The sequence below is a fragment of the Oryza glaberrima genome, chromosome 2 (assembly GCF_000147395.1).
Source record: "Oryza glaberrima chromosome 2, OglaRS2, whole genome shotgun sequence".
Taxonomy (NCBI): Eukaryota; Viridiplantae; Streptophyta; class Magnoliopsida; order Poales; family Poaceae; genus Oryza; species Oryza glaberrima.
Window position 1 is genome coordinate 33,616,686 of NC_068327.1, and position 13,545 is coordinate 33,630,230.

Sequence of the window (13,545 nt, forward strand, 5' to 3'; positions counted from 1 at the left end):
AACGGCTTATTACTAGCAACTTAAAAATTTGATAATTTACAAATATAATTTTTATATGTGTTCTTAATAATAATGTAAATTATAATAAAAAAACCATTAAAATTAACTCTAAATTTAAGTTTTCATATTTAAATTTTAGCTTTTAGCTTATAAGCTTGAGGTAAACAATGGGAGTGCAATTCTTTACCGCAAATGGTTCAACGGACAGATATCACAAGTCACAATAGTAAGCACGAAAACAAGAAAGAGTGGTCGAAAAAGATGAGCTTTAATTTTTTTTTCTACCCAGTTGGTCTTTTACTAGAGAAACAGAAGAATAAAAAATGGATCTAGACAACAACAACAACACGATGTACAAGAAATTTTACAGACACCAGGAGACCACCCCACGTACAGCAGCAGCTCCAGGACACCCCCAAAGGTGATGTGCAGCAATAGCTACCTCCCAATTCATCGCGTTTTCGCAGCTGATGAGGTCCCGTTCTTTTCAATCGCCCGCTGCCTCGCACGCTCCATCTTCCGTTTGCGCCATTCCTCAAGAGCTGCAGATGTTTACACAAAATGGTAAAAGAAAAAAATAAGCATCAGCTTCTACATATTACCGAGGGAGGTAGAAGAGCAAAACGCTGCTCCAGCAAGCATGCAAAATAAACCGTTGTGTACAGACCAAATCACACTGCTATTGCATAATGGTATATTACCAATTGCTAGCATATGTATATATATGTACACCTGAAGACTTCAGGATATGATTTGCTATGATCATTTTGTGTCTTTGCATCAACTGGCAGGATAGAATGGAATGGTGGTGAAATCACAATAGCTTGGTATTGCAAGCAGTTGTTTCATTCTTTCAGCTTTTCTTTTCAGCCCTGTCCTGAAGCTCTCTGATCTATAGCCCATCCAACTGTATTATTGAACTGTTCGGTTTAACTGTGCAACTGGTCTTTTTTTTCTTTCCATGAAATATATACTGTCAAATACTCGCAGCACAAGCCACAACTAAAGGGCCACATATTGACAGCAATATGATGGTAGTACTACAAAGATGTAACTGTCACAAGACTCACAACCATGTTTGCAAGCATCTAACTTCATTTTGTTCACATCATATGCTCCTTGGATCCGAACAGACATAGTACAGAAGATAAACTGAAAGAACAATGCAGCCCCAAAATATGAGGAGTGGTAAGAAACCAAGAATGAATTTACGAACCTTTTTGGCTGCTACCATCATTCCCTGCCCTTAAATCTTGCAGCCTTTTTGATGCATCAACAGCAGCTGTCTGCTTGGCATCTTCTTGTGTCATCATGCCATGCTCACCATAAGCTTCTTGTTCGATTTCCTTCACCTATGTAGCAGAAATAGCGAAGTTCTAACTTTGATTAGCATCCCAATGAATTCTCTTTCAACCAAACCACGAGAAACACAATATACAATATACAGTGACTTACTCTCCTGATCAAATCCACAGGCTCCATAGCACGACGTAACTCTTCCGACTCCCATATAAACCGTAGCTGAGCTGCGGAATTGTAGCACGGGATCTTTCACTGAATTGAGTATATAACAGGACTGATCTCACATGATATAAAGGAAAAACTAGAATTTGTACTAAACGAAGAATGGTTGATCCCATTCTATAGGTTTTGAGCGCAGCTTATAGTGCTGTTCTCTACATTTGGGGTTTCCCCATATGCTCAGAGCTCATGAGGTATTTCGATTGGAAAAAAAAAGAGTGATTTTTGTCAGCTGCTCGGATTCGTAAAGAAATTCCCTGCATTTCCTGTGGCGTGGTGTTAGCAGAAGCCCTTGTCCATAATCAGAAGAAAAGACCTGAACTTTGCTAGTCAGTCTAGATCCAATTCACTAACCAGTTTATCGTACTATCATTTGGGTACCAAATCGAACAAATTTCTAGGCCCAAATCATCTAACGAGAGATAGATTGTTCAATGAGAGTGAAATGAACAAGAGTACAATGAGTTCGTACCAGAATCGAACTGGTGGTCGCCGGCGATGCGCGGCCAGGACGAGTAGTAGTTGCGGAAGAGGAGAGCGCACGCGAGGAGGTTGATTGCGCACACCGCGACGGTGGCGTTCTTGTACGAGATCCTGGAGGAAGCAGAAGCCCCACCCCTCCAAGCCCCCTGCCCGTCCATTCCGTCGACTGCGGCCGATGCGGCGGCGCGGCCCGTCGAGCTCGCCGGAGAAGAAGACGAGGAAGAGAAAAGCGGACGCGTCCACCAACCAACACAACTCACTTCCTCACGTAGAATGGTAAATGGGCCTACGGCCCATTAATTAGCCCATAAAGAATAGGCCCATTAATAAGCCCATAAAGAATTGGGCCCAACTACCTCGCAACTAATTGGGCCTCCACTAACACCTAGATTCCAACCCTACCTCGTTTCTCTCACCAGTCACCACCACTTGGCCTTCCTCGTCTCCGGCCTTCCTCCACCGCGAGCTCCGACCACCACCGACGGCGACGATGCAGGCGGCGGCGGCGTGGAGGCGTCACCTCCTCGACGGCAACATCTCCCCCACCACCGCGGCGGCGATCTCCGCCTTCAGATCCGCCTCCCAGCCGGCGCTCGCACCCCAAGGTATGGAGGAGGCGCCCTTCCGGGCGTCCGGGACCAGCCCTGAACATCGCCCGCGGGTGCCCCCCGAGGGTAGATCTTAGAGGTGGTTTGGGTTTTCGATGCAGGATTGGGTGGAGCGGATGGCGCGAGGTACATGTCCGCGAGGGCGCCGGCGGTCAAGGGGACGGGGCATCTCGTCCGCAAGGGAACCGGAGGGAGGTCGTCTGTGAGGTGAGGAGCTCAGGCTGGTTCCGTTCCTCCGATTGATTCTATCGGGCATTCCCGTTGTCACGAGTCTGCGTCTAGGTTTGGCCTTCCCAATGATTTGGTTTAGGTTCATTAGGTTGTGATAATGTTCTGATCCATCCGTACTGTCATAGCAGATATGTGTTCCTTAGAATGGTCTTCCTGATGCTTAGATCGTCAGATTCGTGCAGTTCGTATGGTTGCATTTGCGATGGACCTGTTCTTGTATACTTGTGCATCTCGTGGAATTTGGAGTTACCTGTAACACAGCTAGGCCTTGGAAATTCTGTGCCCTGAAAAAACAGAGAGTCGATTTTAGTTATTATGAGCTGAATTGGAGCTCTGGTTGACAGATATGTGATGTTGTTCTACCAAATGTATTTGATCCTACTTCCCACATTTTTTTGCTAGGTTTGAGAAAATTCATTTGCCATTTGCATAGGGTGTTGAGTGTACGAATTGTGGTACTAATATTTATCTTAAAGAGTGTTACTTGCACATTTGCTGGTGTTTGTTGCATCTTGGGAGCAATGACGATCAAATTAGGTTAATGATACTCTTAACCTGCAAATTTTCCTTTGAATTTATAACAAGAAATTTCGTGACAGTGGAATCATAGCTACGGTGTTTGGAGCTACTGGATTTCTTGGCCGCTACCTTGTCCAACAACTTGGTGAGATGATAAGGCTTTAGACCTATATTACTACATTGTAATGAATAATATCTTACTGAGTTATATTACCATAAAAACAAAGTGAAATAGTATGGTAACTCAATTATTTATTTCTATTCAGCAAAGATGGGGTCTCAAGTGCTTGTACCATTCAGAGGTTCTGAGGATTGTCACCGACACCTGAAGTTGATGGGTGACCTGGGTCAGGTACTGTATTTTTGTAGTTCACAAATTACAAGTAGTGAAGTCATTAACTCATTTTTCCTTTTTTTTCCCTTTTATGTATTCTACTTTTTTCTCTTGGCAGATTGTTCCTATGAAATACAATCCAAGAGATGTGGATTCAATTAAGGCTGTCATGGCCAAATCCAATGTGGTCATTAACCTAATAGGTATGTCTAACTTGGTACAGCATCGTATTCAGAGTCAAATCCCTTCCTGACTATGTCAACTCAATTTCAACAGGACGTGAGTATGAAACAAGAAACTATGGATTTGACGAAGTAAATCATCATATGGCTGAACAACTTGCAATGGTATGCATTGTGCGCACATCCGCTTTTCTTCCAACTATATAGATAATTCCTAATACAATCTTTGAGAATTAGGATTGAATGAAATTCAAAGTAGCAACCAGCTTGATTTCTCAGTGCACTGGCTTGCTTGTGCTCATCCCAAGATTGCAGCAGCATTGACAAGCAACCATTTGGCTGGTTTATTTCACCAGCTATAACTTCAGAGGGTCACATAATCCATGGTTGTGATTAGATTTCAAACTTTTGCCTGCTTAGGTGACCTTGGCTAGGTTTCATCTGACACAATACAAAGCACAATATATTTAAGCACACTGCTCTGCCATCGGTATATAATCCGTCTAGCTGTCCTTTTGGTTAACATTAATCCTTCTTTTTCTTGTTTCAGAAGCCAGTGTTACTTAGCTCCTAGATCTGGAAATGGAAATATCTTACTTTTACATTTTGCATGAAAAGTATCTTTTTCTACTGAGCTGTTAGTCTTTTAATTCAGCATCACAGTTACTGCCTTCAATGTGGAATTACTATTCTATTTCCTCTAATTTGTGCTGTCCTGGGTAATAACCATGCTCTATAATTTCATTCAATTGGATACCTGTACAAAGGGGAAAAAATTCACTATCATTTGTAACTTTCTTTTTGCTGCATCATGATAATATAATTCCCATCAAGACTTCTTTTGTGGCTGGCTATTAACTGTGTTATGGACTATGCACAGATTTCAAAGGAGCATGGGGGTATCATGAGATTTATCCAGGTTTCTTCCCTAGGAGCATCGGCCTCTTCTCCTTCTAGAATGCTGAGGGCCAAGGCTGCTGGGGAGGAATCTGTGTTGAAAGAATTTCCTGAGGTGATCATCTACATTAGGCAATACTGAACTCCTGTTTCTACATTACCGAAAGTTAGAAGCAAACATGTCCCATTTATGTTGGCAGTTACTTTAACCAAAATTTTGTTTGCATGGATCAACAGGCTACAATTATGAGGCCTGCAACTATGATTGGCACAGAAGATCGGATTTTGAACAGATGGGCACAGTTTGCCAAAAATTGGGGTTTCCTCCCTCTTGTTGATTCTGGGTCTACAAAGTAATTGAACTTTCCTGTTGGCTGCTGTTGTAATGCCTTGACTTAAAATTTAGTCTAGAACATTAATTGATCAGAGAATACGGGCCTCATCATTTGCCCTATGGCTTATAAGCCATTGCCAAAATTTGAATTTTAAAACTTGATTTTGAAGTTGATTTTGATGCTAATTCAACGTAGTTTCTTTTTCATCATTAGCTTTTAAGTCGCTAAAGACACATGTAAAAGTATTACTCATAAATTACTTATTATCAGTAATAATAAGCCGTTACGGCTTATAATCAGTCGTAGGCAACCGATGGGGACCTACATAAACTTCCACAGCAGGTGAGATAACATGAATGCAACCTTTTGGTTTTTGCAGGATTCAGCCTGTTTATGTTGTGGATGTTGCTGCTGCTATTGTCAACTCCCTCAAGGATGACGGCACCAGCATGGGAAAGACCTACGAACTTGGTGGACCAGAGATTTATACTGTTCATGAGCTGGTAATTATCATGCACAACATTTTGTTATGCAGCAATGAACGAATCTTCAAGTTGGTTGGTCGAGTTTTTTTATATAAAAATGTTCTGGATGTTACAGGCTGAGCTGATGTATGAGACAATACGTGAATGGCCACGGTACATCGATGTTCCTCTTCCTATTGCAAGGGTATGAACTTAAATAATATCTTGTGTTGGTCAAGGCAACCTGAGTATTGGATTGTCTCGTCTTTTAACAGTTATGCTTCGGGTTGTGCAGGCTATCGCATCTCCAAGGGAAATGCTGCTAAACAAAGTGCCCTTTCCGTTGCCAACCCCATCAATTTTCAACAAAGATCAGATTAATGCATTTTCTGTAGACACCCTAGTGTCTGATAATGGTAAGCATGATATCTTATGATTGATCTGTAACCTATTGTTTGCACAAGCTCACATTTGTTTCTGGGGACATAATACAGCTCTCACCTTTTCGGACCTCGGAATCGTGCCTCACAAATTGAAGGGTTACCCGGTTGAGTTTCTTGTGTGCTACCGGAAGGGCGGTCCAGCTTTTGGTTCTACTGTCAGTGAGAAGATACGAAGTTCTGAGCTGTAGTCTTCCACTCCTGAAGACACTGTAGAATTAATCTTTTAGTTGCAGAAACGTTGTTGTGTTTGTTTTCTTACTATCTGCTGCTGCTGCTGCCAGCCGCCCTACAGCGAGCAGGACCATATTCGATGCATATGTTGGTTCCTGCTCATGTTTTTCACCAATAAGACGCACAAAATCTTTGTCAATTTTTTGAGTTGCAAATGCAAGTGAGGCGAATCGTTGCAGTCCTATGACACAATAACAAAGATATGTTTCTTTCTTTACCCTATACATATATGCTCGCTGGTTTGCATTGCTTGCAATGATGCTACGGTGTGATAATGTGATAATAATTTGTTTAGTGTCTAATTTAGTATTAGGTTACTATGTTGTAGGAGTAGTTGATTAGCACATGTACAAATTCACTGTATACCATTTTGCTTGTGATGCCCAGTCCATAGGCCACACAGCCCATCAAAGCTGCAAACACCTCTCTCTGCTTCCTGGCTGTTAGGCCTCCACAATTCTGCTACTCCTGGCCCAAAACGCTTGTACACTGATCAGATCGATTGATTGATTGGTCTTCTAAATTCCCAGAAGAAAACAAAAGGGAGAGATTGATTACTGTGTTCACTGGCACTGTCATGAGAAATGGATGTGCCAGCCACCAGCTGAGCTGACAGCCGAGGACGAGCGAGCCAAGCAAAGCAAATGCATGGACCAGCAACTCGATTACAACGGCATTACCGGTAATCAAGCAATCAACCACGCGTGCATGCAGCTACCGCTTTGCCACATCACTCAATTCACAACTACTACCTCTACCAGACTACCAGTCGTACTGAATTCGAACTTGTGGGGTTTAATTCCAGAGGGGTGATTTTGATCAATCTGAATTCGATCAATGACGGGGACGCGTGACGACGTCGCCCTTTTGGCCCGCCGATTAAGCCGCTGGCTGAGCTTGCATTGCATGCATGATGCATATATATGGACACCCAGATGGCCAGATGTGCAGCCCTGGACGGACGGACCGACGCATATATTGCTGCTTGGAATTTCGGACGACTTGATGCATCAACCAACGAGCTCAAGTACCACCGAGATGCAAGAGGCCGTCGTGCTGCATGCCATGCATGCACGCACGTTTCATCTGTCATAATCACTCCGGCTAATTATAAGAGAGAAATTAATTTGTATGCTCCCACCATTTCATATTATAAATCATTTGGCTTTTTGGTACAACTGATAAATTTTCATATGAAAATTGTTTATTTGATCGCCTCATGGCAGCCATTTATATATAGGTACCAACGAGAGTCAGTACAACTGAAACAGGTATATAAATGACCGTATCGTATTCATACGCCGCGCTCCTACAGCAACAGCACTAACAACTCATGTTCTCTCTCAAAAAAAAAATCATATAGTATCAACTTGGTTGGTACTCGGAGAGATTAACGTTTCAACTCGAGCACAAACAAGGGGGAAAATGGGCAAATGAGAGAGATGTGATTGGAATTAGTTGACTAGCTTGCTCTAGGGTGTGTTTAGTTCACACCAAAATTAGAAGTTTGGTTGAAATTGAAACGATGTGATGAAAAGTTAGAAGTTTATGTGTAGGAAAATTTTGATGTGATGAAAAAGTTGAAAGTTCGAAAAAAAAAGTTTAGAACTAAATAAGGCCCTAATTAAATGGAGTGAATGAATGGAAAATGAGTGGCTGGTTTGCATAAAAGCAGATGCACTAACAGACAGCTGCTAGTTTTGATGACACATAGGGTGTGCTATCCAGCTATCCTATGAATGCTAGACAAGAATGGCATCCTGGACACTGTTAAACTAGTATCAATGAAATCTCAGAAATCATCTTCATAAGTCATAAAGTAGAAAGATTTGCAATTTTCAGAGGATGTACTCCGCTGAGAACTATTACTTGCAAAATCTGAGAAAGTTTATGATCAAAATATGTATGTCTATAATTTGTAGGGATTTTTTTTACGGTGCCCCTTTCAAAACATGACACACTAAATTAAGAAAAGTGATTACAAACATGTTATTAATTTACTTGCGCCTACACACATGTTACTCGTAAGTCGTAACAGGAGTAATAAAAAAAACTGGTATATAGTCTCCACTCCTAGTAGAGTTCAATCTAGACCTATCTTCTTTCAATGGATCATATTTATTTTTACTATCATCTTAACTACTATCTCTATCCGACATTTTTCTCAGTCCTTTGAAACTAGATACCATCCAAATTCTTATATTTTGATACCGAGGTAGTACTAATTAATAACCTCAACTGTTTAGAACTCCTAAATATTAACGATCGAGATTATTTCCACTTCTAATGATGAGGGAGTACTGTAGTGTGCTGATACCAGCCGGCTTAAGACAAACTGCAGATCAAGGCAGGAAGAGAGAGACTGTAGAGCTACATCTATCATTGTTATTGTGTGCCTTGGGAGTTAGACAAAAGGCAGCCGCATGCTTTGATGCCCTAATTTTTGGTCTGATGTGTTCGTGTGGCGATTGTTTTCTTTTCCCTTTTTTTTTTTTCATTTTTGCCTCCCAGGTAGATCTTTCAGGTTAAGAAAAGATGATCAGACAAGCCATTGATTGGAGGTTTTGACTCTTTCCTTCTCCCAACGCGTTTACTTCTCTTGCTTGCTCGCTTCCATATTTGTTTTCTCTGCATTCTGATTCTGATGCTGTTGTACCTCTTGCCAACTTTTTAATTGACACAAGTGCGCCTTCTTTACGAGTAGGACTAACACCGTTCATTTTAAATTACTGGTATTTCTTTATATCTTTGCAATAAGTCAAACATATTTTAGCCATCAATTTCTACAAGAAATTCATATATTTTAACATTATAAATTTTATGTTTTTAAGATTCATCAAAAGAAATACTTTCATATCATATATAATCTAAGTATTGAATAAAGTGCAGTTCTCTCCTTTGTGGAGCAAGATAAGCAGAAAGAAAGCAGATAGTTAAAGTATATAGTGCACCTACTTTTGAGCTCTAACTTTTGACCACTGCAATTTACTTGCGTTTGTAGCTTCCTAATGCAAAGGATCAGTGATGGCTTTCTGCGATCCTACCCTATATATGCAATCAGTTTGGGTTCACCCATTGGAAATGTACAAAACGATTGGATACATTATACAGTAGTATTGCTGTCCATTTACAGATTTCACTGTTCAGTATATTTAATTTGGAGCTGTACCAGTCGCTGGAGATTACTGTACGTACAAGGGATTAATTTTCTGTACTGGCTACGAAAGAAGGATTGCAGCTACCTTGTTTTTACTGAAGGTGACTCTAGTGTCCTACTACCAGATCGTACAAGACGGTAAGACGGTTAATGTCAATCAAACCGAACTCCGAACCATGTGTGCTCGGTTAATGTCAATAAGGTGATTGCAGGCCGTAGTACTGCTTAAATATCCTTGGCCTGATAATTAATTTCTCTAATAGTAAATATATGATGTTGTTGATTTTTCAGCATTCATCTTATTTCAAAATCTACGTCAATAGTATTTATTTATGTTATTCTTTTTTATCAGTAAATGTATTTTAAGCATACTTTATTATTTATTTTTACGTTTGCACTGTTTTTTTTAATAAAACCAATAATCAAACACTATGTTTAATAATAAACAACATCATGTACTTAAAAAACAATTGGTAATACTCCCTCCATTTCATGCTATAATACTATTTAACTTTTTTTAATTCAAACTTTCTTATATTTAACCATACTTATAGAAAAATGTAGCAACATCTATAATATTAAATAGTTTAACTAAATATAGCATTGAATGTATGTTGATGCTATATTTTGTTCTATGTTAAAAACATTGCTATAATTTTTTGTAACTTTAATTATTAAGGTAGTGTTTGGATCTAGGGACTAAATTTTAGTCCGACACTAATTAGAGGCATTAAATATAGACTAATAATAAAACTAATTGTATAAATGAGAGGTAATTCACAAGACAAAATTTTTAAGCCTAATTAATCCATAACTAGCACATATTTACTGTAGCATCACATAGGCTAATCGTGGATTGATTAGGCTTAATAGATTCATCTCGCGAATAAGTTCAGGGTTATGAAATAGGTTTATCATTAGTATACGTTTAATATTTTTAATTAATATCTAAATATCCGATGTGACAGTTTAGTCCCTTATCTAAATAGTACCTAAATAAATGATTTAGAAAAAAAAAGTTAACGCGCTTGATAATTTCCATGCCCAACTTTTTCTTAGATAATGATCTCCATGTCCAACCTAGGAGGTAATCAATTGATCCGGCCATAAAATTCTGCTCACTTTTATGCTTGAAATAATAATAAAAAAATAGCAGACGCATAGAGTTCGATTGATCCCCACCAAGAGCAGGTAAACTAATATACTATAAATCGGTTATAAGCATATACGGAGAAGATAAAAGTGAAGAGAGAAGACAAATGAGTTACGTATCTGTAGCCAACTATAACACGAACTCCAAAATATTACGTATGTATGACATGTGGGGCTAATTATTAATGATATAGTATATATTTATAGTTAATTATTGTATAAATTGGCTATTAATTTAACTATGGATGGTATTAAACTTGCTCCAAGTAGTGCTACAGGATAATTTGGCGAGGTAGGTGCTGCAGCATTACATCTGAGTACACTCATTGTTGAGCTAAAAAAAGGGGCTCCCGTGAATGGCGGTTACTTGTCTCCACGTTGTTAGGCACGAAATCATCATCCAAATTCACAAGCAAAATTGCTCCCTACCCTTTGCAGTTGCAGTGTTTCATCATTCGAGCGCTTTTAATTCACATCACATGCTTGCATATGCGTATGAGATGAAGAGGATACAGTGCTCGTTTGTACGCGATGTTGTTGGATGAGAGACATCGGTCGAGCAAATTTATGTCGCATTCTCTACTCATCAACATCATACAGCCTACTACTAACTCCAGCTTTAAACATGTAGAGCTGTTTACTTTTAAAACATAATGCTATTCCATTCCTTTCATGATATATCCATTTTGATGTGATTTGTACGATTATTAAAGATATTTCAGGTATGAGTTATATTTTTAAATACTTCCACTAAATTTTTAGATAAAATAATCCAACAGTATCTCGTGGTGACTTCATCAATCTCAAGATACGCCAGCTCAGTTTTTTAGAGATGCTTATAGAGATAGGGTGTGCGTGTATATATTTATAGAGGTGAGTGTACGCGTGTTGTGAGCGTCTTGCATTTGTACTGTGTTTTTTTAAAAAAATATTTAAAAATCGAGAAAATAGAAGCATTCTCCGCCGTTGATAAATTCTTCCTTGGAAAGACCTCGTAACACTTCCTTGGAAGCGTTGGCACACAAGGTAGGTAAGCTTAGCTTTGAGTCTTTGACAACCTAAGATCGATCACGAGGCAACCGTCCAACGTCCAGTCGTGGGGGCCAACTTCTTCTGATCGACGGTGTGGCTATTTTCGTCATTTTTCTAATCCGCCGTTGGCCTAATTTGACAAGGAATTAAAAAAGGGATCTCACACTAGAGAATGAAATAAATGAAATTAAAGGAGGAGAAACCTCACAGATACGCCACCGACCAAGCATCACAGGCTGGAATTCCCCGAAATGCCCCCTCCCTCTTCTCTGCTGCCATCCACGAGTTGGATGAGTTGTGAAACCGTGTACCAGCACGGAATCACGAGGCCATAAGCTGCCATTAATTAATACTATATTCCAAATTAAAACTAGCTCCTCGTAGATAAGAGCGAGTTTAATAGTATAGTCAACTAGTAACTCTAAATCATTTATATTTAATTTAATAGCTGATTTATATAATAGTTACTACAAATATATAATACACGATTAATACTTGATCTCATTTATCATACACATATTGTGTCTTAAAATCCATCCTATAGCTAGTTACGAATTTTTTTAAAATATATTTATAGCTGTCTTATCGTTTGCAATTATGAGTATACTTCTTTAATGCCACAGCCACAAACGCTGCTGCTCTTTCCTTCTACACCGGGTGTTATTCTACCCCACCGCTCACCGACATGGTGGGGCCCACCTAATGATCCAAGCCTGGTGGGGCCCGCCTATGATCTAAGCCTAACGGCGCCCTGGGTCGTTGGGGGCGGTGACGGTGACCGCGCGTTTCCAGTTTTCCGTGGGGTGTCGCGGGCCCCACCGCGGGTGCGTACCCACGAACAGCGGGTGTACCACTAGAAAACAAAATAAAAGAAAAACGGCAAATGGTTTTATATTTTTCTTTTCTCCCTCTACCTTATGACCTGCTAAATCTGGTTTACCCAATGAGTTGGCGCCACGTTGGATGCAAAAATAAAATCTACAGGTATCTTAGCGGATCCGGGTTTTTGCGTGGCTTCGCGGGTCCAGGCTCCGAACTTTCTTTCTACAGCCACACAACACACAGCACCTACTCCTAGCTTGTCCCCATCAAGTAAGCTTACCCACCACATACAAGGACAAACGGTGTATACATGAATTCTGAATTCTGTACTCTGTATTTCGTAAAGGGGAAAAGTTACATCTTTTTATACTTTTTGCACGCTTAATACTAATCTTTATAAAAAAATATGTTACAAAGTGCCGTATCTTAAACCAAGCGATAGTCGATTAAATAATTATAGATCAAACAATGGTACGGAGTGATGCTCCCTCTTGGCTATCCAAATGGTATATATTATCAGTAAGCTAAGATTATGGTACAGCTATAATTCAATTATAAAGTTGTAGGAATCCAGAATGACAAGCTGTGTATTTTAACTTTTTAAGAAGTTAGTTTAGCCATGAAGCATCATCCTTGCGTGAGGGAATGTAAGGGAATTCAACTAGCTATACATAGTGAGGCACACGAGTGACAAAAACATAGTGTTACTTAAGTTTGAGACTGCCCGAGGACTGAGGTTCACGTCAAACAAAACCGATTACACGGGAGCCACACAGTACCTACTCCTAGCTTGCCTCCAACAAGTACATCTTACCCACCATGTACGAGGACATACGATACGGTGTATGCATGAATTTTGTTCTATATGTTTCATAAAGGGGAAAGTTTTATCTTTTTATACTTTTTGCACGTATAATACTAATCTTTATAGAAATATGTTACAAAATTCTATACCTTAAACCAGATGATTATCGATTAAATAATTATAGATCATACGATGATAGGATTTAGGAAGTAATGCTCCCTCTTGGCTATCCAGATGGTACATATGATCGGTAAGCTATGGTGTGGCTATAATTCAACTATAAAGTAGTAGGAATACAAAAGGATAAAAATGATGCATTTTAAGAAGTT

The 13,545-nt window shown here is 39.6% G+C and overlaps 2 protein-coding genes across 2 annotated transcripts; one reads left to right on the forward strand and one right to left on the reverse strand.

The window, feature by feature from the left end:
- Window positions 1–167: 167 nt before the first annotated feature.
- Window positions 168–2,240, reverse strand: LOC127761931 (uncharacterized). The gene is made up of 4 exons (XM_052286267.1): window positions 1,994–2,240; window positions 1,456–1,526; window positions 1,217–1,352; window positions 168–542 (listed from the first exon to the last, which is right to left on the reverse strand). The coding sequence occupies exons 1-4, from the start codon at window positions 2,160–2,162 to the stop codon at window positions 451–453; spliced, it is 468 nt and encodes a 155-aa protein (XP_052142227.1). The 5' UTR covers window positions 2,163–2,240; the 3' UTR covers window positions 168–450.
- A 167-nt stretch (window positions 2,241–2,407) lies between these two features.
- On the forward strand, window positions 2,408–6,507 carry LOC127764605 (NADH dehydrogenase [ubiquinone] 1 alpha subcomplex subunit 9, mitochondrial). Its single transcript, XM_052289502.1, has 12 exons — window positions 2,408–2,609; window positions 2,714–2,819; window positions 3,443–3,507; window positions 3,629–3,714; window positions 3,815–3,899; window positions 3,973–4,043; window positions 4,759–4,890; window positions 5,013–5,128; window positions 5,490–5,613; window positions 5,711–5,779; window positions 5,870–5,990; window positions 6,069–6,507. Exons 1-12 carry the CDS (start codon window positions 2,495–2,497, stop codon window positions 6,203–6,205), a joined length of 1,227 nt encoding a protein of 408 aa, XP_052145462.1. The 5' UTR covers window positions 2,408–2,494; the 3' UTR covers window positions 6,206–6,507.
- The last annotated feature ends 7,038 nt before the right edge of the window (window positions 6,508–13,545 follow it).